Below are 24,935 nucleotides of genomic sequence, written 5' to 3'. Positions count from 1 at the left end.
ATTAGTTCAGCCAACATTTTAGTATCCTACCTGAAAGAGTCTTGTAAAGATGTCGAATTCAAAAACTGAAATATAATCATTGCAGGTCAGATCAATAGTGGATTTCAGAGCCATGGCCTCCAGCCCAGAACTGATGGGATGTACTTCATGAAGGGCCTGTCTGAAGCTCTTCCAAGGGACTATTGTCCTAGGATGCGGGTGGGGATGGGAGAGAAGGCACAGCATGAGATAGCAGATAATTCCAGGCATTACTACAGGAAATAATTTTTTACTCAAGGAAAACAGAGTCTCTTTAAATTCTCAAAATCCACTTTAATTTTCTTAGAGAAACTGAATTATATTTTACATTGAGAACAGAAAGGGCATAAATGATATGTTTCTTCACTTCTTAATGAGTAAATTAATAACAGAGACATCTTTTCCCACTTTTCTTTGGCAGAATGCCACAAGTTAATCCCCTTTCTCAACTTCACATATTTGTTGTATCAGCGAAGCATGGAGAGATGAGATTATCCTTTTTGTATTAGAGATGTAACCTGTGGCCAGATCTTCACTCACATGTGTTTAAACTAACTTTTTAAAAGCACATAAAACACTCTGTGATTCTTTTGAGGAATCCACACTCTCAAGGACTAGACTTGAGGAATATAAAGCTTAAGGTATAGGAAGAAAAGAGTTCTGATACAGATGAAGAAGAAATTATTTAACAAAAGAATGATTAAACTCCAGATGTGGCTAGCAAAGGGTACGGTGGGATTTCTATTTCTCAAGATTAAAATAAAATAAAATAAAATCTCAGTGCCTTTATGTATTCACCTGCCTGAAAGTAAGAGATCAAGTGGCAATTCAAACTCTTTTCTAAAGTAGATAGTTACTAAGTTAAAGTAACAAAGTTAAACTCATGCCCATCCTCTTCAACTAAGTTTTTAAAAATCACTAATTATTCTATATCTGATGTTTAAACACAACTTCTTAAAATAAAGCAAGCATTTAACATACATATGTTAAATCAATATGCAGTATACACTTGAGACGAACTTAACAATGTGCATCAACTATATTGCAATTTAAAAAAAGCATTCAAACAGAGACTTACATTAGGATCTGTATATTCAACTGAAAAATTTTATTGTTTTCTACTTTTTCAGTTCTTTGATTTAAAATTTCAGAGTATATTCAAGAACATTTATATTAATACTTAGAAACAAAAACTTGACTTAAATAATGGGCTTCCCTGGTGGCTTAGTGGTAAAGAATCCTCCTGCTAATGCAGGAGACATGGGTTCAATCCTTGTTCCTATTCCAGGAGGATCCCACATGCTGTGGAGCCCCTGAGTCCCTGCGCCACAACTACTGAGCCTGTGCTCTAGAGCCGGGGAACCTGAAGTATTGAAGCCCTCATGTCCTAGAACCTGTGCTCCACAACAAGAGAAGCCATGGCGATGAGAAGCCCATGCACCACAATTAGAGAGTAACCCCTGCTTGCAGCAACTAGAGAAAAGCCTGTGCAACAGCAAAGACACAGCACAGCCAAATAAATTTTTTTTTTTTTTTTAAAAAGGACAATATAACAAAGTGGAAACACAAGCCACAGACTAGGAGAAGACATCTCTAATGTTAGTGACTAACAAAGAATTAGTATCTTACAATAGGAAAAAGTCAAGTCTATAGGAAACTAGTCAAGTCAGGAATAGAAACAGCCAAGTCAGAAAAAGAATCTAGACAGGTGACAAATGTGAAAAGGTGCTCAAGCTCCCTTGTCATTAGGAATATAAAGCAAAATATGATACCAATTCATATTACGAGTGTTAGCCAAATTGCAGAGCTACTGGAACACGTGCATATTACTTACAGGAATAGAAACTGGTACAACCACTTTGGAAAGCAGTTAGGCAATGTTTGGCAAAGCAGAAGATGTGAAACCCCCTGACTCAGCAATTCCACTCCTAAGTATGTAAGTATTGGGAAATTCCTGCATATGAAGGTAAATACAATTTTGTTTTCTGCAGCACTGTTTTGCAATAGCAAATAATTTGAAATGTATGTGTTCATTAACAGCATAATGGATGAGGAAAGAAAGAGAACAGCATGGGTTTCAACAGAATTGCAAAGGTCTACCTACTTCTTTAAGAAAAAAAAAAATGATCAGAGCAAAAAAAAAAAAACTAGGTTAATATTTACCAAAGTTGGGAAGTAGTTATGCATATATTCATTATTTATCTGTTTCCCATATTTTAAATATTCCATCAGTAAAAAAAACTAAACAAAAACCAAAAACACAAGTTTCAGTTCTTCATAGTTCAAATTCATTATTTTGACACTTACTTTTCCCCAAAAGCTTTCCTCCAAAATTCTGCAGCATCTGCTTTAGTAATTCGAAACGTGTCTCCTTGAAAGAGTCCACTTGGGAAGATTCCTTTTAGTTCTGCCAGCATGTGGCTGAAGATCAGGGACAGTTTGGTCAGGTTTCGCCTAAAAATGATCAGAAGTGCAATGGTTAAATGAGCACATAAAATTATTTTTATTTTAAATGTGCTGAATCCACTACACCAGGTGTGCGATTATAATGCAAGAAAGACTGTTGCATTCACTAAAGTCCACTCCTTTCCATCCGTTCAAATAGACATTAACAGGTAAATAAGAAAAAAAAAAAATTTAACAGTAATCTATTTCAAAACTTTTAATCTTAAATTAATCAGGCCTAATAACTGAGCATAAAATTCTATGAACAAATCTACCTTTTTTAGGCTGACAGATAAAAGAGGACTCAACCAAAAAGTGTAAGAAGTTGTACACTGAAATAACCATTCACTCACAAAAGAGATGTTAGAAAAGCAAAATATATTATTTCCTGCTTTCGATAAACTCATCTGGATGTTTAAATTATCCCAACTCATCTAAATTAAAAATCCTCAATAAAGAGGACTATTTAAATATCCAGAACAAATATTTTCACTAATCAGACCTAAAAGAGGTAAGTTTTCCTCTTTAAGGAACTTCTTTTTTCTTTATCAAAAACTAAAGGCTAACATCCAAACCATGTAAAAATTTCTAAATAAGTGTACATGCTACTACTATATTTTAACAAGTTAACTTTAGCCTGACAACCTCTGTTTAATGGTTGTGGTTATAAAGTACCAACTCAACACACCAGAGGATGTCTCTACTTTCAGGTGTGTACTTAAATCAGGTTATCTCAGTAATCTTTAATGGGACTGCTACAGAACAAGATACAGATGTCTTAGATATTGCTATTCACCAAACCAGCTACTATTACAGTTGCTTATTTTCCCTTGTCTCAATAATTAGCATTTATGTATTAAAAAGTCAATTCTTGTCATACAAGTAGACAATAAAATTTCAAGTCAATCCATGATCAATCTTTATTGCCTCAAAATTCTCTTTAACACAGATTTTTCTTTTCATAATGCTATATCAGAGGGTCACCAATAGTCCCATCTTTGTCCTTCCTGGATAAAATGCTGCACCAAGTCCCTATAGTCCTAACTTTTCTGCAAAATACTTGTGAAATCTTTCTAATCAGCTTTTCAACAAATCAGCTTCAGTTTTCTGGTATCTGTCTTCTAGCACTTGTATCAAGTTTTACTCTTTCTAGTTTTCCTGTTTCTGAAAGCACCGAAAAAGTGATAAAATCAATATTCACTGAAGACAGTCTAAAATAATTCATATGCCAAATAGCTCAAGTAAGTTGGAAAGCTCAAATAAGTGAGTAAGTTGAAAAACACAATCACTTATCCAATCCCTAAACTCCATTAATTGTTTTCCTCTTGGTACTCTGAGAGCCTTCAATTGTTGCTGGTTAGGACAGTTACTATTTTAATAAGCAGGAAACAAAAACAGAGACTATTGAGTTATATATATCACAGATAATATGACAGAAAATCTGCAAAGCACAAATTATTCCCAATGACTTCCCGAAGTCTTCAGCAGGACATCAGACTGCACAATGCACTAAACCTTAATATTTACATAACATGCTTAAAGATAAGCAAGATAGAGTCCTGATTCCCTTAAGATATGCTAAATTGCTGAGAACTATGTGTAAAGAACTATGCTAAACAGTACAGCAGAGTAACATATATGATAGAAAATACACATACTACAAAGTTACAACAGAGATCTTTTTGGAAGAAACAGCTTGAATCCTACTTCTTGAAAATGTCTTTCCTTAGTTTCTCCAGTGTCATCTTACTTGCTTTTGTTCTTCCTTTGGCTTTCCTTTCTATTCTCCTAAATTAGCTATTTCCCAAGAATCTGCTCTGAACGGAAGAATCTGCTCTCCATTTCCTTTCTTTCTCCATGCACTCTCTTGACTCTTCCTTTGCCAACTCAAGGATTCAAAAACTGCTTTGCAAAAGATTCCCAAATCTTAGGCCTTGGTAGCTTTACAACTGCCTACTGTATTTCTCCAATCAAATGCTAGCACCTCAAAGCAACATTCTCAGACTTAAATTAACCTTCCTTGAGTGAGGTGTTAAAATTTGGAATCTGAGATTAACAGATATATACAGTTCAGTTCAGTCGCTCAGTCGTGTCTGACTCTTTGCAACTACATGAACTGCAGCACGCCAGGCCTCCCTGTCCATCACCAACTCCCGGAGCCTACCCAAACCCATGTCCATTGAGTCGGTGATGCCATCCAACCATCTCATCCTCTGTCATCCCCTTCTCCTCCTGCCCTCAATCTTTCCCAGCATCAGGGTCTTTTCAAATGAGTCAGCTCGTCGCATCAGGTGGCCAAAGTACTGGAGTTTCAGCTTCAACATCAGTCCTTCCAATGAACATCCAGGACTGATCTCCTTTAGGATGGACTGGTTGGATCTCCTTGCAGTCCAAGGGACTCTCAAGAGTTTTCTCCAACACCACAGTTCAAAAACCATCAATTCTTCGGTGCTCAGCTTTCTTTACAGCCCAACTCTCACATCCATACATGACCACTGGAAAAACCACAGCCTTGACTAGAGAGACCTTTGTTGGCAAAGCAATGTCTCTGCTTTTTAATATGCTGTCTAGGTTGGTCATAACTTTCCTTCCAAGGAGTAAGTGTCTTTTAATTTCATGGCTGCAATCACACCTGCAGTACTACATACAAAATAAACAGCAAGGACCTACTGTACAACAGAGCTATATTCCGTATCTTGCAATAACCTATATGGAATAACCTATATGGAAAATAATCTGAAAAATAATATATGTATAAAACTTTGCTGTACCCTTGAAACATATATAATCAACTATACTTCAATCAAAAAACTTGTCTTTAGTCTATTCCTATACATGTTCAATCACACCACATATAACTAACTACCTTTTAAGGGGAGGGAGGCACAATTTCTACAGTACCAATGGGACAAAATCCAGCTCAGCTTTGATTTTTAGACTTTTCACTAACCTGGGTATAACTGACCTTTATAACTAATTTCACTAGCATATTCTAGCCAAACTGAATATTTTCAGTTCAGTTCAATCGCTCAGTCATGTCCGACTCTTTGCGACCCCACTGACTGTAGCACATCAGGCTTCCCTGTCTATCACCAACTCCCAGAGCTTGCTCAAACTCATGTCCATTGAGTCAGTGATGCCATCCAACCATCTCACCCTCTGTCATCCCCTTCTCCTCCCGCCTTCAATCTTTCCCAGCATCAGGGTCTTTTCCAGTCAGTCAGTTCTTCACATCAGGTAGCCCCAAAGTATTGGAGTTTAAACCTCAACATCAGTCCTTCTAATAAATATTCAGGACTGATTTCCTTTAGGATGGACTGGTTGGATCTCCTCGTAGTCCAAGGGACTCGCAAGAGTCTTCTTCAACACCAAAGTTCAAAAGCATCAATTCTTCGGCACTCAGACTTTCTTTATAGTCCAACTCTTACATCCATACATAACTACTGGAAAAACCATAGCTTTGACTAGACGAACCTTTGCTGGCAAAGTAACGTCTCTGCTTTTTAGTATGCTGTCTAGGTTGGTCATAGCTTTTCTTCCAAGGAGAAAGCATCTTTTGATTTCATGGCTGCAGTCCCCATCTCAGTGATTTTGGAGCCCCCAAAAAATAAAGTCTGTTACTGTTTCCATTGTTTCCACATCTATTTGCCATGAAGTGATGGGACCAGATGCCATGGTCTTAAGTTTTCTGAATGTTGAGTTTTAAGCCAGCTTTTTCACTCTCCTCTTTCACTTTCATCAAGAGGCTCTTTAGTTCTTCTTTGCTTTTGGCCATAAGGGTGGTGTCACCTGCATATCTGAGGTTATTGATTTCTCCCAGCAATCTTGATTCCAGCCTGTGCTTCATCCAGCCTGACATTTCGCATGATGTACTCTGCATAGAAGTACAGGGTGACAATATACAGCCTTGACGTACTCCTTTCCCGATTTGGAACCAGTCTGTTGTTCCATGTCCAGTTCTAACTGTTGCTTCTTAACCTGCATACAGATTTCTCAGGAGGCAGGTCAGGTGGTCTGCTACTCCCATCTCTTGAAGAATTTTCCACAGTTTGTTGAGATCCACACAGTCAAAGGCTTTGGCATAGTCAATAAAGCATAAGTAGATGTTTTTCTGAAACTCTCTCACTTTTTCGATGATCCAATGGATGTTGGCAATTTAATTTCTGGTTCCTCTGCCTTTTCTAAATCTAGCTTGAACATCTGGAAGTTCACAGTTTACATTCTGTTGAAGCCTGGCTTGGAGAATTTTGGGCATTACTTTGCTAGTGTGTGAGATGAGTGCAATTGTGCAGTAGTTTGAGCATTCTTTGACATTGCCTTTCTTTGACATTGGAATGAAAACTGACCTTTTCCAGTCCTGTGGCCCCTGCTGAGTTTTCCAAATTTGCTGGCATATCGACTGCAGCACTTTAACAGCATCATCTTTTAGGATTTGAAATAGCTCAACTGGAATTCCATCATCTCCACTAGCTTTGTTCGTAGTGATGCTTCCTAAGGCCCATTTGACTTTGCATTCCAGGATGTCTGGTTCTAGGTGAGTGACACACCATCATGGTTACCTGGGTCATGAAGATCTTTTTTATATAGTTCTTCTGTGTATTGTTGCCACCTCTTCTTAATATCTTCTGCTTCTGGTCTGCACCAGAAATGGTCTATACCATTTCTGTCCTTTATCGAGCCCATCTTTGCATGAAATGTTCCCTTGGTATCTCTAATTTTCTTGAAGAGATCTCTAGTCTTTCCCATTCTATTGTTTTCCTCTCTTTGCATTGATCACTGAGGAAGGCTTTCTTATCTCTCCTTGCTATTCTTTGGAACTCTACATTCAAATGGGTATATCTTTCCTTTGCTCCTTTGCCTTTAGCTTCTCTTCTTTTCTCAGCTATTTGTAAGACCTCCTCAGACAACCATTTTGCCTTTTTGCATTTCTTTTTCATTTTACCTCTTCTTATACATACTACCCTGATTCACTTTTTCATCTCTGAATCACTATGTATTTGTTCCTTAATTTGAAAAAGATACAGCTTAAATGTCACTTTCCTAAGAGGCTAGCTAGAAGTAACAAACCCCTAAAACACCCTGAGTATTTTCACTGCAGTTCTTTTCTATGTCATCTGAACCCATCCTGTATTACAGTTATCTGTGTACATGAGGGCTGAATTCATTTCTGATGTATATTTATATCCTTCTGGCATCATTTCTAACCTTTATTACACCTCCAGAAAATATGTGACTGCATACTATGTGCTGGGCACTAGGGATGGATACAACAATGAACAAGACAAAATTCCTGGTTTTAGAGCACTCCCATTTCCTTGGTATCAGGGTTATATGAGAAAAAGGCTTTGAAGAAAAATAAAGCAGGGTATGCAAAGAGAGGCCTGTACGGTTGCTGTCTTTAGAGAGGATGGTCTTACGGTCCTCTCTGAGTGGTGATTTTTCAAGCCAATTCTGAAGTGAAGGTAGGTAGCCAACCTTTGGGTGACTGGGCCATGTTGACATCTTTGACTTTTCAAATAATTTTCCACTAAGAATCTACCAGGTATCCAGTACTATGCTGGATCAGAGATAAAATACAAGAACCAAAATATAATGGGCCAAAAAGCTATTTTAATTGTGGAGTAAGCCACAACAAGGGGAAAGTTATTGACCACAAGGATATAATGGCACCAGGTGCATAAAAGCAATCTGAAGTGCTGGCTGAAATAGTTACTGAAAATCAATTTAAGACATTTTCCTACTCAAGGATGCATCCCCCAAAAAGCCAGCTTATATTTCTTAAAACCACCAGAGATGTGCACCATAAGCATCATACTTCTTAAAAGGAAAAAAAAGAAACTATAAAAGCCCATGCGTGGATCAGAGTATTTGGTAAGTGGTCTGAGTTGCAATTCTATTAAAAAACATTTTAAGGCAGTAGGCTTATGCTTCAGTGCCTACAGGGCAAAATTTAACCAGCAAAATCTGTCTAAACTTGTAAACTTAGAGCAATGAAGCATGATGGATATTTGGGCTTATGGCAAGTAAGCAATTACATTTCAAAATTCTGTCAGCAGTTACTTCAACTTATACAATGTGTTCTAACATTTCTCCAAAGATCCACAGAGGAACACAACTATTTAATTTTTCTTGTAAATGACCAGAAGACAAAACTTATCTTTTTTAACTTTGAGTGGTAGCAACAGCTTTTCCTTAATTCAGTATTTGAAGACAGTTATTTTTACTACCCTTAACACCAACCTTCACATCTAAGTAACTGCAAATTCTACTCTATAGCTTCCATCTTTCTCTTCTCTTGTCCTCTCACAACTTCCCCAGAATCAAATGCTGATTCAGTATGCAGTGTCAATTTTTAAAAAGGTTCAGGACTGGTATGAGTTCTTCTCCCCTGCCTCAGGTCCTACTCTAAAAGCCAAAGTACCTTTGTACCTCTGGCCTAATGTAATGGTATACATTTTTCCATGTATAATTTCAGCTAAAAGGGACTAAGATTCATGTGTCACCAATACATAAGGATATTGAAAATTAAACAATCATTGTTCCTGTTTTAGCTTCAAAAGTAAAAAGATAAATACAACCTGACAGAAACCATAATCACCATTTCTATAGACCAAGCAAGACAGTGTTGGAAAGTAGCCTTTATATGAATATAAAACAAACAGAAAACTCCCTAAAGGATGCCAACCAATGAATTTTCTATTACACAAAATACTAAAACACAAGCTGCCATGTTACTCTTGGCCACAAAGTACTTTGCAAAGAGGAAATGGAAAAAAGAACATAGTATGGGGAGATATATTAACCCTCTATATTAAAGTGTATCTATTAATGTTTAAGTTAAGTACAGAGAACAGTACTGTTCTTTTTTGTTATAATGAGAATGTTCCATCCCAAAAAAAGTTCCAAGAAAAAGACTTTTGAGAAATTAACATTAAGAGATTGAGGTCTTCTAGAAAAAAAATTAAATGATGACTTACAAAACAATCAGTCCAATGTATTCATAAAGATATTCTCATGGTTACTTTTTCTGAAACTACATTTTGATAGTCAGCTGCTGTCATTCAGGAGCTAAACTATAACTGACAAGCATGCTCTGTTTATTCTTTCTACAAAGGAGTACTTGAAAATATATATGATAACAGTCAAGATGACTAGGGACTTCCCTGGCAGTCAAGTGGTTAGAATACCATGTTTCCACCGCAAGAGGCACGGGTTCAATCTCTGGTCAGGGAACTAAGATCCCACATGCTGTGTAGCATGGCCAAAAAACAGGGGGGAAAAAAGACAACCAGAAATCTAAAATGTATTTCCTGGTCTCCCAGTAATTTACTGTGTCCTACAACAGTTATTTAAACTTTCTGAGCCTCCACTGACTCAAATGTAATATAAGGAAATTGGAACCAATTACTCTCAAAGGTATCTTTCCACTTATAAAAATGTATAAATGTATGCTATTATCACTGATTTGAAACTGGAAAGGAAACCTTAACTTCAGCAGTTGTAACAGAGAAAGAAAGCCAGCACTTCACCCTTATATGACAGAGGGCTAGAAATTATGTCAAGAAACAAGAATTTTTAAAAGTACATTTAATTTCTGCCTGCCAAGAATTTAATAAACTTACATCTTATGGAATTTAAAAAGTTACTTGTATGACCCATATACGGGGATAAATTAAAACACTGTTGTCTACTCTAGTACGAGGGGTCTACTAAATTCCAGAATATGTACTGAATTATTTTACTCAAAGAATTTTATCATTTCTGAAAAAATAACATCAAAAATCATCCCAGCTAAGTGAAAATACTGTCACATGTGAAAATGGTTCAAAGACTCAGAAGTTTTATTTTTAAAAAGCAAAGAAAGTGGAACTTTCCTCTTGAAAACAATAATTTAGGTAACTGTAGCATCTAGGTGATAGGTATATAATTATTGTAAAATTTTTCCCAATTTTTCTGTATGACTGAAAAATTTTATAATAAAACATTGGTGGGGAAGACCCCAATAATCTATTTTAATAATATCTGTATACCCAATGATCCTGTACTTCCCAGGGGGTAAATTTCAGAATGATTAACACTTAATACAATGATTGACAAACAAGCTGCACACCATTATACAATACCATTTTGGAGCGGTAAAATATTTCCCAAATAAGGTCACAATATAACTCACTCTGCCACTCAGTCATGATGTGAGCTGTAAAACCTATACAGATGATAAGAAATAATTATACTGCTCAAAAGTGACATGATCAATGCTTTTAAGTATTTCATTTACTGGTACCATTTCAGGGATAACTGTGTTGCTTTTTCTATTCATTAAACTCCAAAACTTTATATGCAAACACTAGTGTCATCCAAAGAACGCTGAGTGAGAACATACTGAGATGACATTTATAACTCAATAGCAGCATCCTCTGCTCACAGTAATCAGCTTTAAAAATAGATACAACGGAACTTCTTTCAGCAAAGCTTCACAGGAAGTCAGTGAAGTACTGTTTAACTCTTATCTGCTTAAACTGCTAAAAAAAAAAAAAGGAGGGAGGTGAAGCAAAAACCATCACCTATTTAAAAAAAGTACTAAGCCAATATATCTAAAAATATCAATGACCTTTTTTGCTTAACACATATTAAGTGTATTTGATAATATACTAATGGTCATGCTTTTGAGACTCCCCCCCAAGTTACATGGTAACAGATTAGAATGGTATTATTCAGAGCATTTGGAGCCATTTCATAGAATTTTAAACCTCAAGAAACCCTAATCTCATTCACCAGGTAGAGGGGAAGGCAGCAGCCTGCAAAAGAATCTCCAACATAACCCTCTAATTCTATTACAACCTTAAAACATAGCCTCAATCTCCTTAATCTCCCTACACCAAGACCCTCAATGATTTACCAATAACTACCAAAAATGTTCAAGTTACTCTGCTTATAAGTCTAAGCGTGCACAGTATGGTCCTGATTCACTTTTCCAGACATATATTACTCAATATTTCCCAAAACGTTCTATATTTTCCAGGCTCCAGGCCTATGGTGATGGTGTTACATCAATAATCTATGGCTCTCTCTTTCTCTAGTACTTAACATTAAGAGTTTACTATGTATCAAACAGGCTCTTCTGGTAGCTCAGGCAGTAAAGAATCTGCCAGCAATGCAGGAGACTCGCGTTGGATCCCTGGGTTGGGAAGATCCCCTGGAGAAGGGACTGGCTACCCACTCCAGTATTTTTGCCTGGAGAATTCCATGGACAGAGGAGCCTGGCAGGCTACAGTCTATAGGGTCTCAGAGAGTCAGATATGAGTGAGCAACCAACACTTGCACTTTTTTCATGTATTAGATACTTTGTTAGGCTACATGCATACCTCATTTAATTCTCATAATAGTGCTTTGAAACAGAAATTACTAATCCTATTTTACAAGGAGAAACAAAGACTTTAGTAACATCAAATAAGCTGTCCGAGGTCACAGAGCTAGTAAGTGACAGAGCAAGTCTGTGATTCAAGAGTCCAGGCTTGCTAGTGTGATACATATCATTTCCTTTCCAATGACTATGGTTACAGAAATCTTGCCCATTCAAAATTCATTTTAAATGCTATCTTCTCGGAAATGTATTCCCAGTCTTCATTTAGTGTCTACTTTTAAACTCAGACACACCCTTGCCATGCCTCACAGCATCTTGTTCATACTTTGTACTGGCTTCATCATGTTCCACTGTGTATCAGGTGTCTTATTCCACAACTGGATGACAACTCCTTAAGGGCAGGCGCAGCGAAGGTGTCTTGTACACTCTATCCCCGGCAGTGGTGAGCACACTGCCTTGCACTTACACATTCCATAAATTTACAGGATTGAAAAATATTTATTTTTTAAATAAACTTTTTATTGTGGGATTTTAGATTTACAGAAAAGTTGAAAAGATGGCATTCCCCCATATATCCCTCATTCAATGGTTTCCCTTAATAGTACCATCTGATATTCCTGTGGTACATCTGTCAAAACTAAGAAACCATCAGTACAGTGCTATCAACTAAACCCTAGACTTTATCCAGGTTTCACCAGTTATTTTTTCCATTAATGTCCTTATCTATCCGGGGATCCAATCTGGGATACTACATTATATTTATCCACACATCTCCTTAGTCTCCCCTGATCTGTAATAGTTCCTCAGTCATTCCTTATTTTTCATGATCTTAACTGTTTTGAGGAGTACCAGTTACGTATTTTGTAGAATGTGTCTCAGTTTCTATTTAGCTGATGTTTTTCTCGTGCTTTGACTGGGGTTATCAGCTTTATGGTCACAATACCACAGAGGTGCCTATCTTATCACATAATACTGGAGGGTACATGAAGTCCCAGGACATCACTGGTGATGTTAACTTTGACCACCTGAGGTAAGTTAAGGCACTAAGGATTTGCCATGCTTCTCCACTTACTACTGGAAAAGATTTTTTTTTTTCACAGATACAGTCCTTCTTTCCTAACTCATATAAAACAAATCATATACTCAAGTCACTATTTTTAAATGATTAATGTGATATTCTCATTAAAGCACACACTATAAAGACATAGTATTTATAACTTAATACCTTTGGTTTTTAGTGCATTTGGAAAAAACAAAAACAGTTTAAAACTCATTGAGAACATTTAGCAAATGTTCACTAAGTTACATTAACTTAAGGTACTATCATATTTCCTAAAGAGGTCAAGAATATAATCAGACTTCCCTATCTTTCAAAATAACCTCTGAATTTACTCAAACCAAATTCTGAAAGATAACTATGTAAGTTACATACACTGGAGCAACTGTCTGCAGCTAAAAGCAAATTAACCCTGAGAACTTATTACTATTTCTCTATGTGTGCATGCTTAGTCACTCAGCTGTGTCTGACTTTTTGTGATCCCATGGACTGTAGCCCATCACATCCCCTGTCCATGGGATTTCTCAGGCAAGAATACTAGAGTGGGGAGCCATTCCCTTCTCCAAGGGGTCTTCCTGGAGAAGATGCCCTCAAAGAATCGAACTTTCATCGCTTGCACTGCTTGCACTGCAGGCAGATTCTTTATGGTCTGAGCTACCAGGGAAGCCCACTATTTCTCTACACCAGTGGCTTAAAGAATATAGAAATACATCAGCAACATGATACAGAAATCTCCAAAACTTCTCATACCCCTCAACAAGTGACAAAAACTACCAAGCACCTTCAGAAGTTTTATCCCATGAACTTAAAAAAAAAAAAACTTTAAAATATACAGATATACAGACAGACCAACTATATACTGAGCAAGAGACAGCTCTAATAGAATCTAACCAAATACGTAAAAAGCATATCAAATTGTCATTAATTATTTAACTCCTGAGTATATGATTTATCAGACATCCATTTCCATTTCAAATATATTGCTTCCTAGAACAAACACAAAGTAACTATGAGATTTTGCTGTTCTCAAAAGTTGGGAAAGAAGAAATTTTCTGTATCTACTGAATCTCCTCTATGTGGAGGCATCAAAATCAGATAATCTTTATCACTGCCATTTTCTGCTATGTATTTTCCATGAAAAATAATTCTCCTCAAGTTCAAGAATCTGTGTCTGTACAGTTCTGGTGTTAGTATTTTAGTTAGTAGTATTTAGTATTTAATTAGCAGCATTTTACAAAATTTAATATGCTTTTATTAAAAAGCTATAAATAAAGACAACGTCAGATAACACCAGAAAGAAGGTCTTCCTGGCCCTGACCAGTTATCAAAGCAAACTCACACATTTAGGCAGACTTTGCTGAGGACTAAAGTGTCAAAAGAGCATGGGTGGGAGAACCACTATTTAAGACTAGTATATTTTAGGAGGCTTTTTGGACTTTAAAGAATAGATAGGCTTTCAAAAGACAAATGGAGAAGGCACTGGCACCCCACTCCAGTACTCTTGCCTGGAAAATCCCATGGACGGATGAGCCTGGTAGGCTACAGTCCACGGGGTCGAGAAGAGTCGAACACAACTGAGCGACTTCATTTTCACTTTTCACTTTCATGCATTGGAGAAGGAAAGGGCAACCCACTCCAGTGTTCTTGCCTGGAGAATTCCAGGGACAGAGGAGCCTGTTGGGCTGCCGTCTATGGGGTCGCACAGAGTTGGACACGACTGACGTGATGCAGCAGCAGCAGCAAAAGATAATATGGGAGGGCAAGGGATTCCAAGCCAAGGTAATGACTAAAGCAAAGGCTCAGCAGACAAAAGTTCAGGGACTGGCAAATAGATGGACATGGGCTTCCCAGTAGCTCAGTGGTAAAGAATCCATTTGCAGTGCAAGAGACACAGGTTCGATCCCTGGGTCAGGAAGATTCCCTGGAGAAGGAAATGGCAACCACTCCAGTACTCTTGCCTGGAAAATTCCATGGACTGAGGAGCCTGGTAGGCTACAGTCCATGGGGTCGCAAAGAGTCAGACACCACTGATCGACTGAGCATGGACTAGAATGTCATGGCAGCATATGATAAAATTGAGTAACACAGGCAGGACTCAAAATGTAGAGATTTAATTACCATGATGAGAGAGATTACAGATGCAGCAGGAAGTCATTAAGGGTTTGGAACTAAGGAGTGACATCGAATCTGTTTCAAGGCCATAAATGACAGCAGTATGCAAGATGAAACAGAGAGGAAATGACAAAAAGCAGCAAGCTCAATCAGGATAGTACTGCAGTAGAAAGGTAATGGGAGCCCAAAAATGGGCAGTAAAATACGACAGATTTGAGAGAGACTGCAGAAGTAAAACCAAGAAAATGAGATGATTAGTAGGAGGGAAGAGAAGATGAAACTGAGCCTGAGCAGATGAGAGTAGGGTCTTAAAACTAATATATTAATAAAGCTAATACTTTTTTAAAAACTTTTTGCTTTTTTATTAGATGATGCTGTGAAAGTGCTGCACTCAATATGCCAGCAAATTTGGAAAACTCAGCAGGGGTCACAGGACTGGAAAAGGTCAGTTTCATTCCAATCCCAAAGAAAGGCAATGCCAAAGAATGCTCAAACTACCACACAATTGCACTCATCTCACATGTTAGTAAAGTAATGCTCAAAATTCTCCAAGCCAGGCTTCACCAATACGTGAACCGTGAACTTCCAGATGTTCAAGCTGGGTCTAGAAAAGGCAGAGGAACCAGAGATCAAACTGCCAACATTTGTTGGATCATCGAAAAAGCAAGCGAGTTCCAGAAAAACATCTATTTCTGCTTTATTGACTATGCCAAAGCCTTTGACTGTGTGGATCACAATCAACTGTGGAAAATTCTGAAAGAGACGGGAATACCAGACCACCTGACTTGCTTCTTGAGAAACCTGTATGCAGGTCAGGAAGCAACAGTTACAACTGGACATGGAACAACAGACTGGTTCCAAATAGGAAAAGGAGTATGTCAAGGCTGTATATTGTCACCCTGCTTATTTAACTTCTATGCAGAGTACATCATGAGAAACGCTGGGCTGGAGGAAGCACAAGCTGGACTCAAGATTGCTGGGAGAAATATCAATAACCTCAGATATGCAGATGATACCACCCTTATGGCAGAAAGTGAAGAGGAACTAAAAAGCCTCTTGATGAAAGTGAGAGGAGAGTGAGAAAGTTGGCTTAAAGCTCAACATCCAGAAAACTAAGATCATGGCATCTGGTCCCATCACTTCATGGGAAATGGATGGGGAAACAGTAGAAACAGTGTCAGACTTTATTTTTGGGGGCTCCAAAATCACTGCCGATGGTGACTGCAGCCTTGAAATTAAAAGACGCTTACTCCTTGGAAGGAAAGTTGTGACCAACCTAGATAGCATATTAAAAAGCAGAGACATTACTTTGCCAACAAAGGTCCGTCTAGTCAAGGCTATGGTTTTTCCAGTGGTCATGTATGGATGTGAGAGTTGGATGGTGAAGATAGCTGAGTGCCGAAGAATTGATGCTTTTGAACTGTGGTGTTGGAGAAGACTCTTGAGAGTCCTTAGACTGCAAGGAGATCCAACCAGTCCATCCTAAAGATGAGTCCTGGGTGTTCACTGGAAGGACTGATGTTGAAGCTGAAACTCCAATACTTTGGCCACCTGATGCGAAGAGCTGACTCATTGGAAAAGATCCTGGTGCTGGGAAAGATTGGGGGCAGGAGGAGAAGGGGACAACAGAGGATGAGATGGCTGGATGGCATCACTGACTCGATGGACATGAGTTTGGGTAAACTCCGGGAGTTGGTGATGGACAGGGAGGCCTGGTATGCTACGATTCATGGGGTCACAAAGAGTTGGACACGACTGAGCGACTGAACTGAACTGAACTGAACTGGGGTATAGCCAATGAACAGGCTTCCCTTGTGGCTCAGCTGGTAAAGAATCCCCCTGCAATGCAGGAGACCTGGGTTCGATCCCTGGGTTGGGAAGATCTCCTGGAGGAGGGAACAGCTACCCACTCCAGTATTCTGGTCTGGAGAATTCCATGGACTGTATAGTCCATGGGGTTGCAAAAAGTCAGAGGACCAAGCAACTTTCACTTTCACTTTCTTTCATAGCCAGTGAACAATGTTGTGGTAGTTTCATGTGAACTGCGAAAAGCCTCAGCCATACATATACAATAAAGCTAATATTTTTGAAGGGCTTACTACGTGTCAGGCATTTTATATTTTTTATTATTTAATTTTCACACACAATCCTCTAAGACAGATTCTGCTCTTACCCCCACTTTATAGATGAAAGAAACCTTGGCTGAAAGAAATTAATCCAAGAGTCAGTCTTGTAACTAATGCCTGTCACCACTACATAATACTAACCAAGGGAACTTAGAAGAGGAAGCTGGTTTGCTAATGAAGAGGACACATTCAATATTCAGACATGTTGAGTGTGAGATGTCTGAAAGATATTATTATGGCCTGTCTAGCAGGAAACTTGGGAAGGAGGTAGCAAGTAGGGAAACAGACTTGTGAGTATCTGTATAAGGTCATTGACACTGCTGAGAATGAACTATCTGCTAATTCACTCACATGGGATAATCAAAATGAAATGGAGCTTTTATCAAATCAACATACTGCACACCTTAAACTTACACAATGCTGCATGTCAGTCACATCTCAATAAACTTCTAAAAGTTTAAAAGAAACTGAAACACAGCTTTGAAAAGATTTGGAATTTCTCCCTTTGGGAGTATGGGGGTATGTAGGATGGAGTCAGAAAAGGACAGAAGTGGCAGGCTTCTCTTATTAAAAAAAAAATATATATATATATATATATGTGTGTGTGTGTGTGTGTGTATACACACACACATATATACACATATCACCCTAAATATTTGCTCCAAAGAAATTAAAATATATATCCACACAAAGACTTGGACATGAATGTTCCTGTTAGCTTCATTTATAGTAGCCAAAAACTGGAGACAACTAAAATGTACATCAATGGATAAACAAATTGTGATAAACCCATTAATAGAATTCTACTTAGCAAACAGAGGAATAAGCTACTTATATGCAACTTGTGTGTGTGTGTGTGTGTGTGTGTATGAAATTATTTTATAGATCCAGTGACTTTTTATTTCCACCACAGTTCAGTTACTACCTTAGTCCAAACAACTACCATCCCTCCCAGATTACTGAATCTGACCCCTGACTGGTCATCTTGCTCTTTCTGTATTGCTTGGCAACGAGCTTAACTAGGACCAGGGGCTCCTCCTAACATTTTCCCAAGGAACCTCCACCTCCAAAGTCTCTAGCTACCAGGCAGCTGGTTCTCAGCAACTCCTATAAAGAGGTGGCACCAAACACACTTTTTACCTCACTTATCACATTGACCCCCACAAATAGAGAGAGTGCAGGGGTATAACGGGGGAGGTTGAGCCCCTTTCCTGAAGCCCACTCTCAAGACACAGCCAACTGTGCTTGAGCACTTCTCTCCACAAGACACCAAGAAAATATAGGTCTCTATACAGGCTCATCCTTCCACCTATGAATTCAAGCCTGATGTTCACCTAGAATGCACTGAGAGCAAGATTTCAAGAATGCCTGCTGGGTCTTCTGGGGTGGTCCGAAGGTTACAATTCTGTGCTCCAATGCAGTGGGGATTGGTTCAATCCTTGGTTGGGGAACTAAGATCTCACATGCCGCACCGCATGAAAGCAAAAGTTAAATTAAGTTAAAAAAAAAAAAAATACTTGCTGAAGACAGCAAAAGAGACACAGATGTAAAGAACAGACTTTTGGATTATGTGGGAGAAGGCGTGGGAGGGAAGATTTGAGAGAATAGCACTGAGACATGTATATTACCATATGTAAAACAGATGACCAGTGCAAGTTCGATGCATGAAGCAGGGCACTCAAAGCCAGTGCTCTGGGACAACCCAGAGGGATGGGGAGGGAAGGGGAGTGGGAGGGGGGTTCAGGATGAAGGGACACATGTGCATCCATGGCTGATTGATGTTGATGTATGGCAAAAAGCACCACAATACTGTAAAGTAATTAGCCTCCAATTAAAATAAATAAATTAAAAAAATACTTGCTGAATGAATACTTGCATAAAGAAAATTTCAATAGCCTTTGAATCATGCCATTTCTTTTTTAAAAGTAATGACAAATACACATGACATAAAATTTATTACAACTATTTTGAAGTGTATATGTATGACATTTCTCTTAACATTTTTCCCCCTCCCAGAATTTTTCAGTGAGTGTATATCTCTAATTTTTAAAAAATCAAATACTTAGGTCCTGTGGTATTAAGCAGTGCCTTAATCACTCATCAAATCTATAAAACCTTAATCTAGTGATAAAAAATAAAATAGGTAATATTCAGTCATATACAGGCCTAAAGAGACCTTCACAATGTTTCATGTCAAGAGAACTTAGCTTGGGGCTTCCCTGGTGGCTCAGTGGTAAAGAATCCACCTGCCAATACAGGAGAGACAGGTTCAATCCCTGGTCTGGGAAGATCCCACACACCACAGAGCAACTAATAAGTCCATGTGCCACAACTACTGAGCCTGTGCTCAGAGATCGGTTTCCGTAACTGCTGAAGCCCGCGTGCCCTAGAGCCTGAGTTCTGCAACAAGTGAAGACACTGCAATAAGTCCACACGCTGCAACTAAGAGCAGTGTCTACTCATCACAAGTAGAGAAAAGCCCACGCAGCAACGAAGACCCAGCACAGCCATAAATAAATCAAATTATTTTTAAGAAAACAGAGAACTTAGTTCAAACTCACTGTTAACAGAAATAATGATGAAAGATTTCCTTTTAAGTTAGAACAGAAGAATAGAAGAAAAGGGATGGCTACAATCAGGCTCAACATTACAGGGAAAATACAACATTCAACTAATTATTTTAAATGTAAATAAGAAAAATACCATAAGAATAAGAAACAAGAAATAGTAACTCTGAATACTTAGATCATTTAGATATATTTTATTAGATGCTAAACAAGATGAGTGTTCTGCACGTAAAAGGAGTAGGGGAAGGGTTTAAACAAAGAGGAAAGAAAAATGCTAATGGGAGTTTTTTATTTCATTTCTTTAACAAATTTAATATATAGGGTTTTAAGCTTTCCAAAGAAAACTTATACTTCAGGTTCAATAAACAGCAAGTAAAACTAAAAAATATATATATATGTTTCCAGGATTCAAGTTCACTATGCTTCTAACATTTTCACACTACTAGATATCTCTAGCAAGCATTTGCTGCTTTGTATACTACAGTCTGGCAAAAAAGACGTTCTTGTAGCCAGCTTTTGAGCTTGTTCTTTAAGATGTCCTAATTTAAATGCAGTTGTAGACTTCACAAGTATTATGGTTTTAGAGCAAGTCTTCGTTGGCACTATTAGAGCAAAGTGATTAGAAAAGGCTTTCGCGCGTTCTACTCAACATTCACTGCCTACTTCTCTATACTGCTCTGGTCTTATAAAAGTCATCACTGATTCTTTGAGGGGAGGCAAGAGCCAGGGAACCTTCATATTCCCTCTCTATCTGCATAATCAAGCCTATGTTCTGTTAGAAATATTCTGAGTGACATTCTCTTGCTATGTGAATACCTAATCCTGTAGTAAATCACACTATTGAATATTTGCCTGTTCAAATGACAGGTCTATTAAAATGTTTTAACTTCTCCAAGTTTATGTAGTTTACCATTTCATATACTACTTGAAATACGGCCTCCAAGGGATCATTTCTGCAATATGAAATGAAACACACAATCATTATTCCTTTAAATTCAAACCAAGAAAATGAAAGTAATTGTTAATAAACACTTGGGAGACTAGCTTAATTAAAAAGGCCCTGGCACTTAATAACTTCATACACTTGGGTAACGTAGTCTAACTTTCTGAGCCTTGGTTTCCACATCTTTAAAGTGAAAAACACATAAAGGCAAAGGTCATGCTCTTTTTGTTCAACATAAAAGAGAGAGTGTCCAAGTGATATGTGTGGTGAGATAGGCAGTGAGTAAAGAAGATTAGAGTACATTTGAACTTTTCAGGCATACAGCAATCACATGATAAATATTAATGGTATCTGAATTTGGAAAACCCAAACCCCAAATTAAATTTTAGACTGAGACTCTTGCTTTCAGCCAAGATGGAATCTGCAGGGACTGGATATGCCCTCTCTGAAAGAACTAAGAAACTGGACAGAATATATAAAGTAATGGTTTCCAAAGAGTGGACATCATGCAACAGACTGTGATCCCTGAGAGGGGAAACAAATGGAGGTGAACTCTTATGACTGGTTATACTTACCGCCTGGAGTTTTCAGGTCTCAGCACTGGGAGGGGGGACCCAGGCAGAACCTGACAGTCTTTTGAATTGAGAAAACAGAATTGAGGGTCTGCGGAAACCACAGCAGTTGGAGTTCTCAGTACAGAATACAAGAAAGGAGAGACATGCATAGAGAGCACAAGCTCAGGAAATCCACAGGTGAGCATCGATAGGCAAATGGCAAAACCTGAGGTTGGGGACGACCCATCTGAAAGGAGTACAGGGAACACGCCCCAGTTCTCACATAGGAGGAGGAGGGGGGAATTTTGTAATTCAGAGAGCACAGGTAGTTCTAGCACGCAGCTAGATTAAAAGCTATTCATCTATCTGGAGAAAACGCTTAAATTTGAAGATACATGCCCCCAGTGTTGATAACAACACTATTAACAATAACCAAGACATGGAAGCAACCTAAATGTCCACCAACAGGTGTATGGATGAAGAAGATGTGGTATGCGTGTGTGTGTGTGTGTGTGCATGTATAGACACAAATACAAAACAGAATATTACTCAGCTAAAAAAAAAGAATGAGATAATGCCACTTGCAGCAACATGATGGACCTACAGACTATTATATGTCTGCTGTCACTTTGTTTGTTTGTATATATATGCTGAGCACATCATGAGAAGTGCCGGGCTGAATGAGTTACAAGCTGGAATCAAGATAGGTGGTAGAAACATCAACAACCTCAGATATGCGGATGATACCATTCTAATGGCAGAAAGGGAAACAGCTTCTTGATGAGGGTGAAGGAGGAGAGTGAAAGAGCCTGCTTAAAACTAAATATTAAAAAAACTAAGATCACGGCATCCGGCTCCATTGTGCTATGCTTAGTTTCTCAGTTGTGTCTGACTCTTTGTGACCCCACGGACTGTAGCCCCCCAGGCTCCTCTGTCCTTGGGTTTCTCCAGGCAAGAATACTGGAGTAGGTTGCCAAGCCCTCCTCCAGAGGATCTTTCCAACCCAGAGATCAAACACAGGTCTCTCACATTGCAGGCAGATTCTTGACCATCTGAGTCATCAGGGAAGCCCAAGAATACTGGAGTGGGTAGCCTATCCCTCTTCCAGGGGATCTTTCCGATCCAGGAATCGAACTGGGGTCTCCTGCATTGCAGGCGGATTCTTTACTAGCTGAGCTACCAGGCCCCATTACTTCATGGCAAATAGAAGTAGTGACAGATTTCCTCTTCTTGAGCTCTAAAATCACTGCAGATGGTGACTGCAGCCATGAAATCAGATGATTGCTTCTTGGCAGGAAAGCTATGACAAACCTAGACAGTATGTTGAAAAGCAGAGACATTACTCTGCCAACAAAGGTCCACATAGTCAAGGCTATGGTCTTCCCAGTGGTCACATAACGGCTGTGAGAGCTGGACCATAAAGAAAGCAGAGTGCCAAAGAATTAATGCCTTCAAACTGTGGTGCTAGAGATGACTCCTGAAAGTTCCTTGGACAGCAAGGAGATCAACCCAGTCAATCTTAAGGCAAATCAACCCTGAATACTCATTGGAAGGACTGACGTTGAAGCTGAAGCTCCAGTATTTTGGTCATCTGATGTGAACACCAGACCCACTGGAAAAGTCCCTGATGTTGGGAAAGATTGAGGGCAGAAGAAAAAGAGGGTGCCAGAGGACGAGATGGCTGGATGGCATCACTGATACAATGGATGTGAACTTGGGCAAACTTTGGGAGATGGTGAGGGACAGGGAAGCCTGGCACGCTGCAGTCCATGGAGCTGCAAAGAGTCGGACATGACTGAGCAACTGAACAACAACATATATACCTATGTGTATACACACACAAAAAAATGGAATATTACTCAGCTAAAAAAGAACGAAATAATGCCATCTGCAGCAATATGATGGACCTAGAGAGTATTAAGTGAAGTCAAGCAAATATCATATATCACTTATGATACAAATGAATTTATTTATTTATTAAAAATAGACTCAGAGACATAGGAAAAAAACTTATGGTTTTCAAAGGAGATAATGGAGAAGGGGCAGAGGCACATTAGAAGGTTGGGATTAACATATACACACTGCTATACATAAAACAAATGACAAAGACTTGCTGTATAGCACAAGGAACTATACTCACTATCTAAAATGGAAAAGAATCTGAAATCTCTCTCTCTATATATATATATATAATTACACCTGATATACACCTGAAATTAATACAACATTGTACAAAATTAACCACACTTCAATTTTTAAAAGGTTAATATTAAAAAAAAAAGTTATTCTGGCCTTGCCTAACCAAGTTTAAAAGGATCAAACTATTCAGCTATATTCCAAAACACAGCTCAAGAATATTTATAAGGATACGAAAGTATAGAGCACCTACCACAGTAAAATTAACAATGTCTAGCATCCAATCAAAAATCAGCAAACATGAAATGAAGCAATAAGCAAGTGAGGATAAAAACAAATCAATAGAATTAAATCCATGAGTGACACCAATGACAGAATAGACAAGAATATCAAAATAATTATTCTAACTATATTTGTACAAAAAGAGAGAGAAATTCTTGTACATGTTAAAGATATGAAAGAGATAAAAAAGATCTAAATCCACCTTCCGGACACGTAAACTAAAATGGAAGGGATTCTCAGCAGATTAACTATTGCAGAAGAAAAGATTAACTAGCTCAAAAGCACAAGTGATAGAAAATCCTCAAATAAAACACTGGAAAAAAAATGAAGAACAGAGTACCAGTGGCCTATGGGATGACATCAAGTAGCCAAATATACATATAAATGGAGTCCCCTAAGGGGAAGAAAAGAAAATTTTTTTTCTGAAGAAATTAGATAAAGATTTTCTAAAACTATGAATTTTAGACTAAAATAGTACAAAGAACAAATTATGACAATGTCATATCTCTTTCCCAAGTCCAAGGAAGACATTTCTATTCCACATTTCTATTCCAACCTTTACCCACTGAACTCCTCAAAACAACAATCTAAGCAGCTACACTCTAGCTGTAGGACCAGCAATTATTACCAGCCTTGATATTCTGTTCCCTTGAAATGTATAATGGTTCAAACATAAAAGAGGATTAAGATTAGCCTGCCATGCTCCAGAATTATAAGACAGTACTGGAAAAGTATAACATCAAGTCACTCTTTAAGAGACTAAAAGGAACTGTATCAAAATAACAGCAGCATGAATCACTATCTTTTTCCTTGCACTACTTTTCAATTCTCTATAACATGGCTGTAGCATTTTTAAAACTTGTATATCAATATAGTAGTTCTCAAAGTGTGCTATGCAATCCCTAGGGGTCTTTGAGACCCTTTCAGAGAGTTTGCAACGTTAAAAACTACTTCCATACTACTACTTAAGATGTGACAGGATTCACCTTTTCCACTGGGCTGGCACCTGCACCCACGGCACAAAGTCAATGGTGAGTCGTGTCTTGCTGGTGTCCTGGCTGAACCAAGGCACCGTATCATCACCATGACTTGCAGTAAAATCAAAAGCAAAATGCTAGTTGCACTTCAGAATATCCTTGATGAAACAGGAAAGACCATTAATTTCTTTAAATTTTGAATATTGAGAATATTTTTTAAAATATCACGTGTGACCAAATGAGAAGTACCCCAGAAGCATTCTCGCTGTAATAACAGTTGTCCTCACAAAAAGCATTTGTGCCATGTTTAGTTAGTTGAAGAAGTTGCTTTTTTGTGGAATATCTTCTTTTGTA

The 24,935-nt window shown here is 38.2% G+C and overlaps 1 protein-coding gene across 5 annotated transcripts in view; it reads right to left on the bottom strand.

Moving 5' to 3' along the window:
* Positions 1 to 24,935, bottom strand: part of CBL (Cbl proto-oncogene) — an 89,857-nt gene that overhangs the window by 31,906 nt on the left and 33,016 nt on the right. For all 5 annotated transcript variants that reach the window (XM_081541273.1, XM_081541274.1, XM_081541275.1 and 2 more), the window contains 2 exons: positions 2,326 to 2,472; positions 31 to 187 (listed from right to left, as the gene is read on the bottom strand). In XM_081541273.1, coding sequence (XP_081397399.1) covers positions 31 to 187; positions 2,326 to 2,472 — 304 coding nt within the window. The remainder of the gene's footprint in view (positions 1 to 30; positions 188 to 2,325; positions 2,473 to 24,935) is intronic.

Source organism: Giraffa tippelskirchi, chromosome 11 (assembly GCF_054371585.1).
Source record: "Giraffa tippelskirchi isolate mGirTip1 chromosome 11, T2T-mGirTip1v1.2.pri, whole genome shotgun sequence".
NCBI lineage: Eukaryota > Metazoa > Chordata > Mammalia > Artiodactyla > Giraffidae > Giraffa > Giraffa tippelskirchi.
The sequence above is the reverse complement of the archived record's forward strand: the minus strand, read 5'-3'. Positions and strand labels throughout refer to the sequence as shown.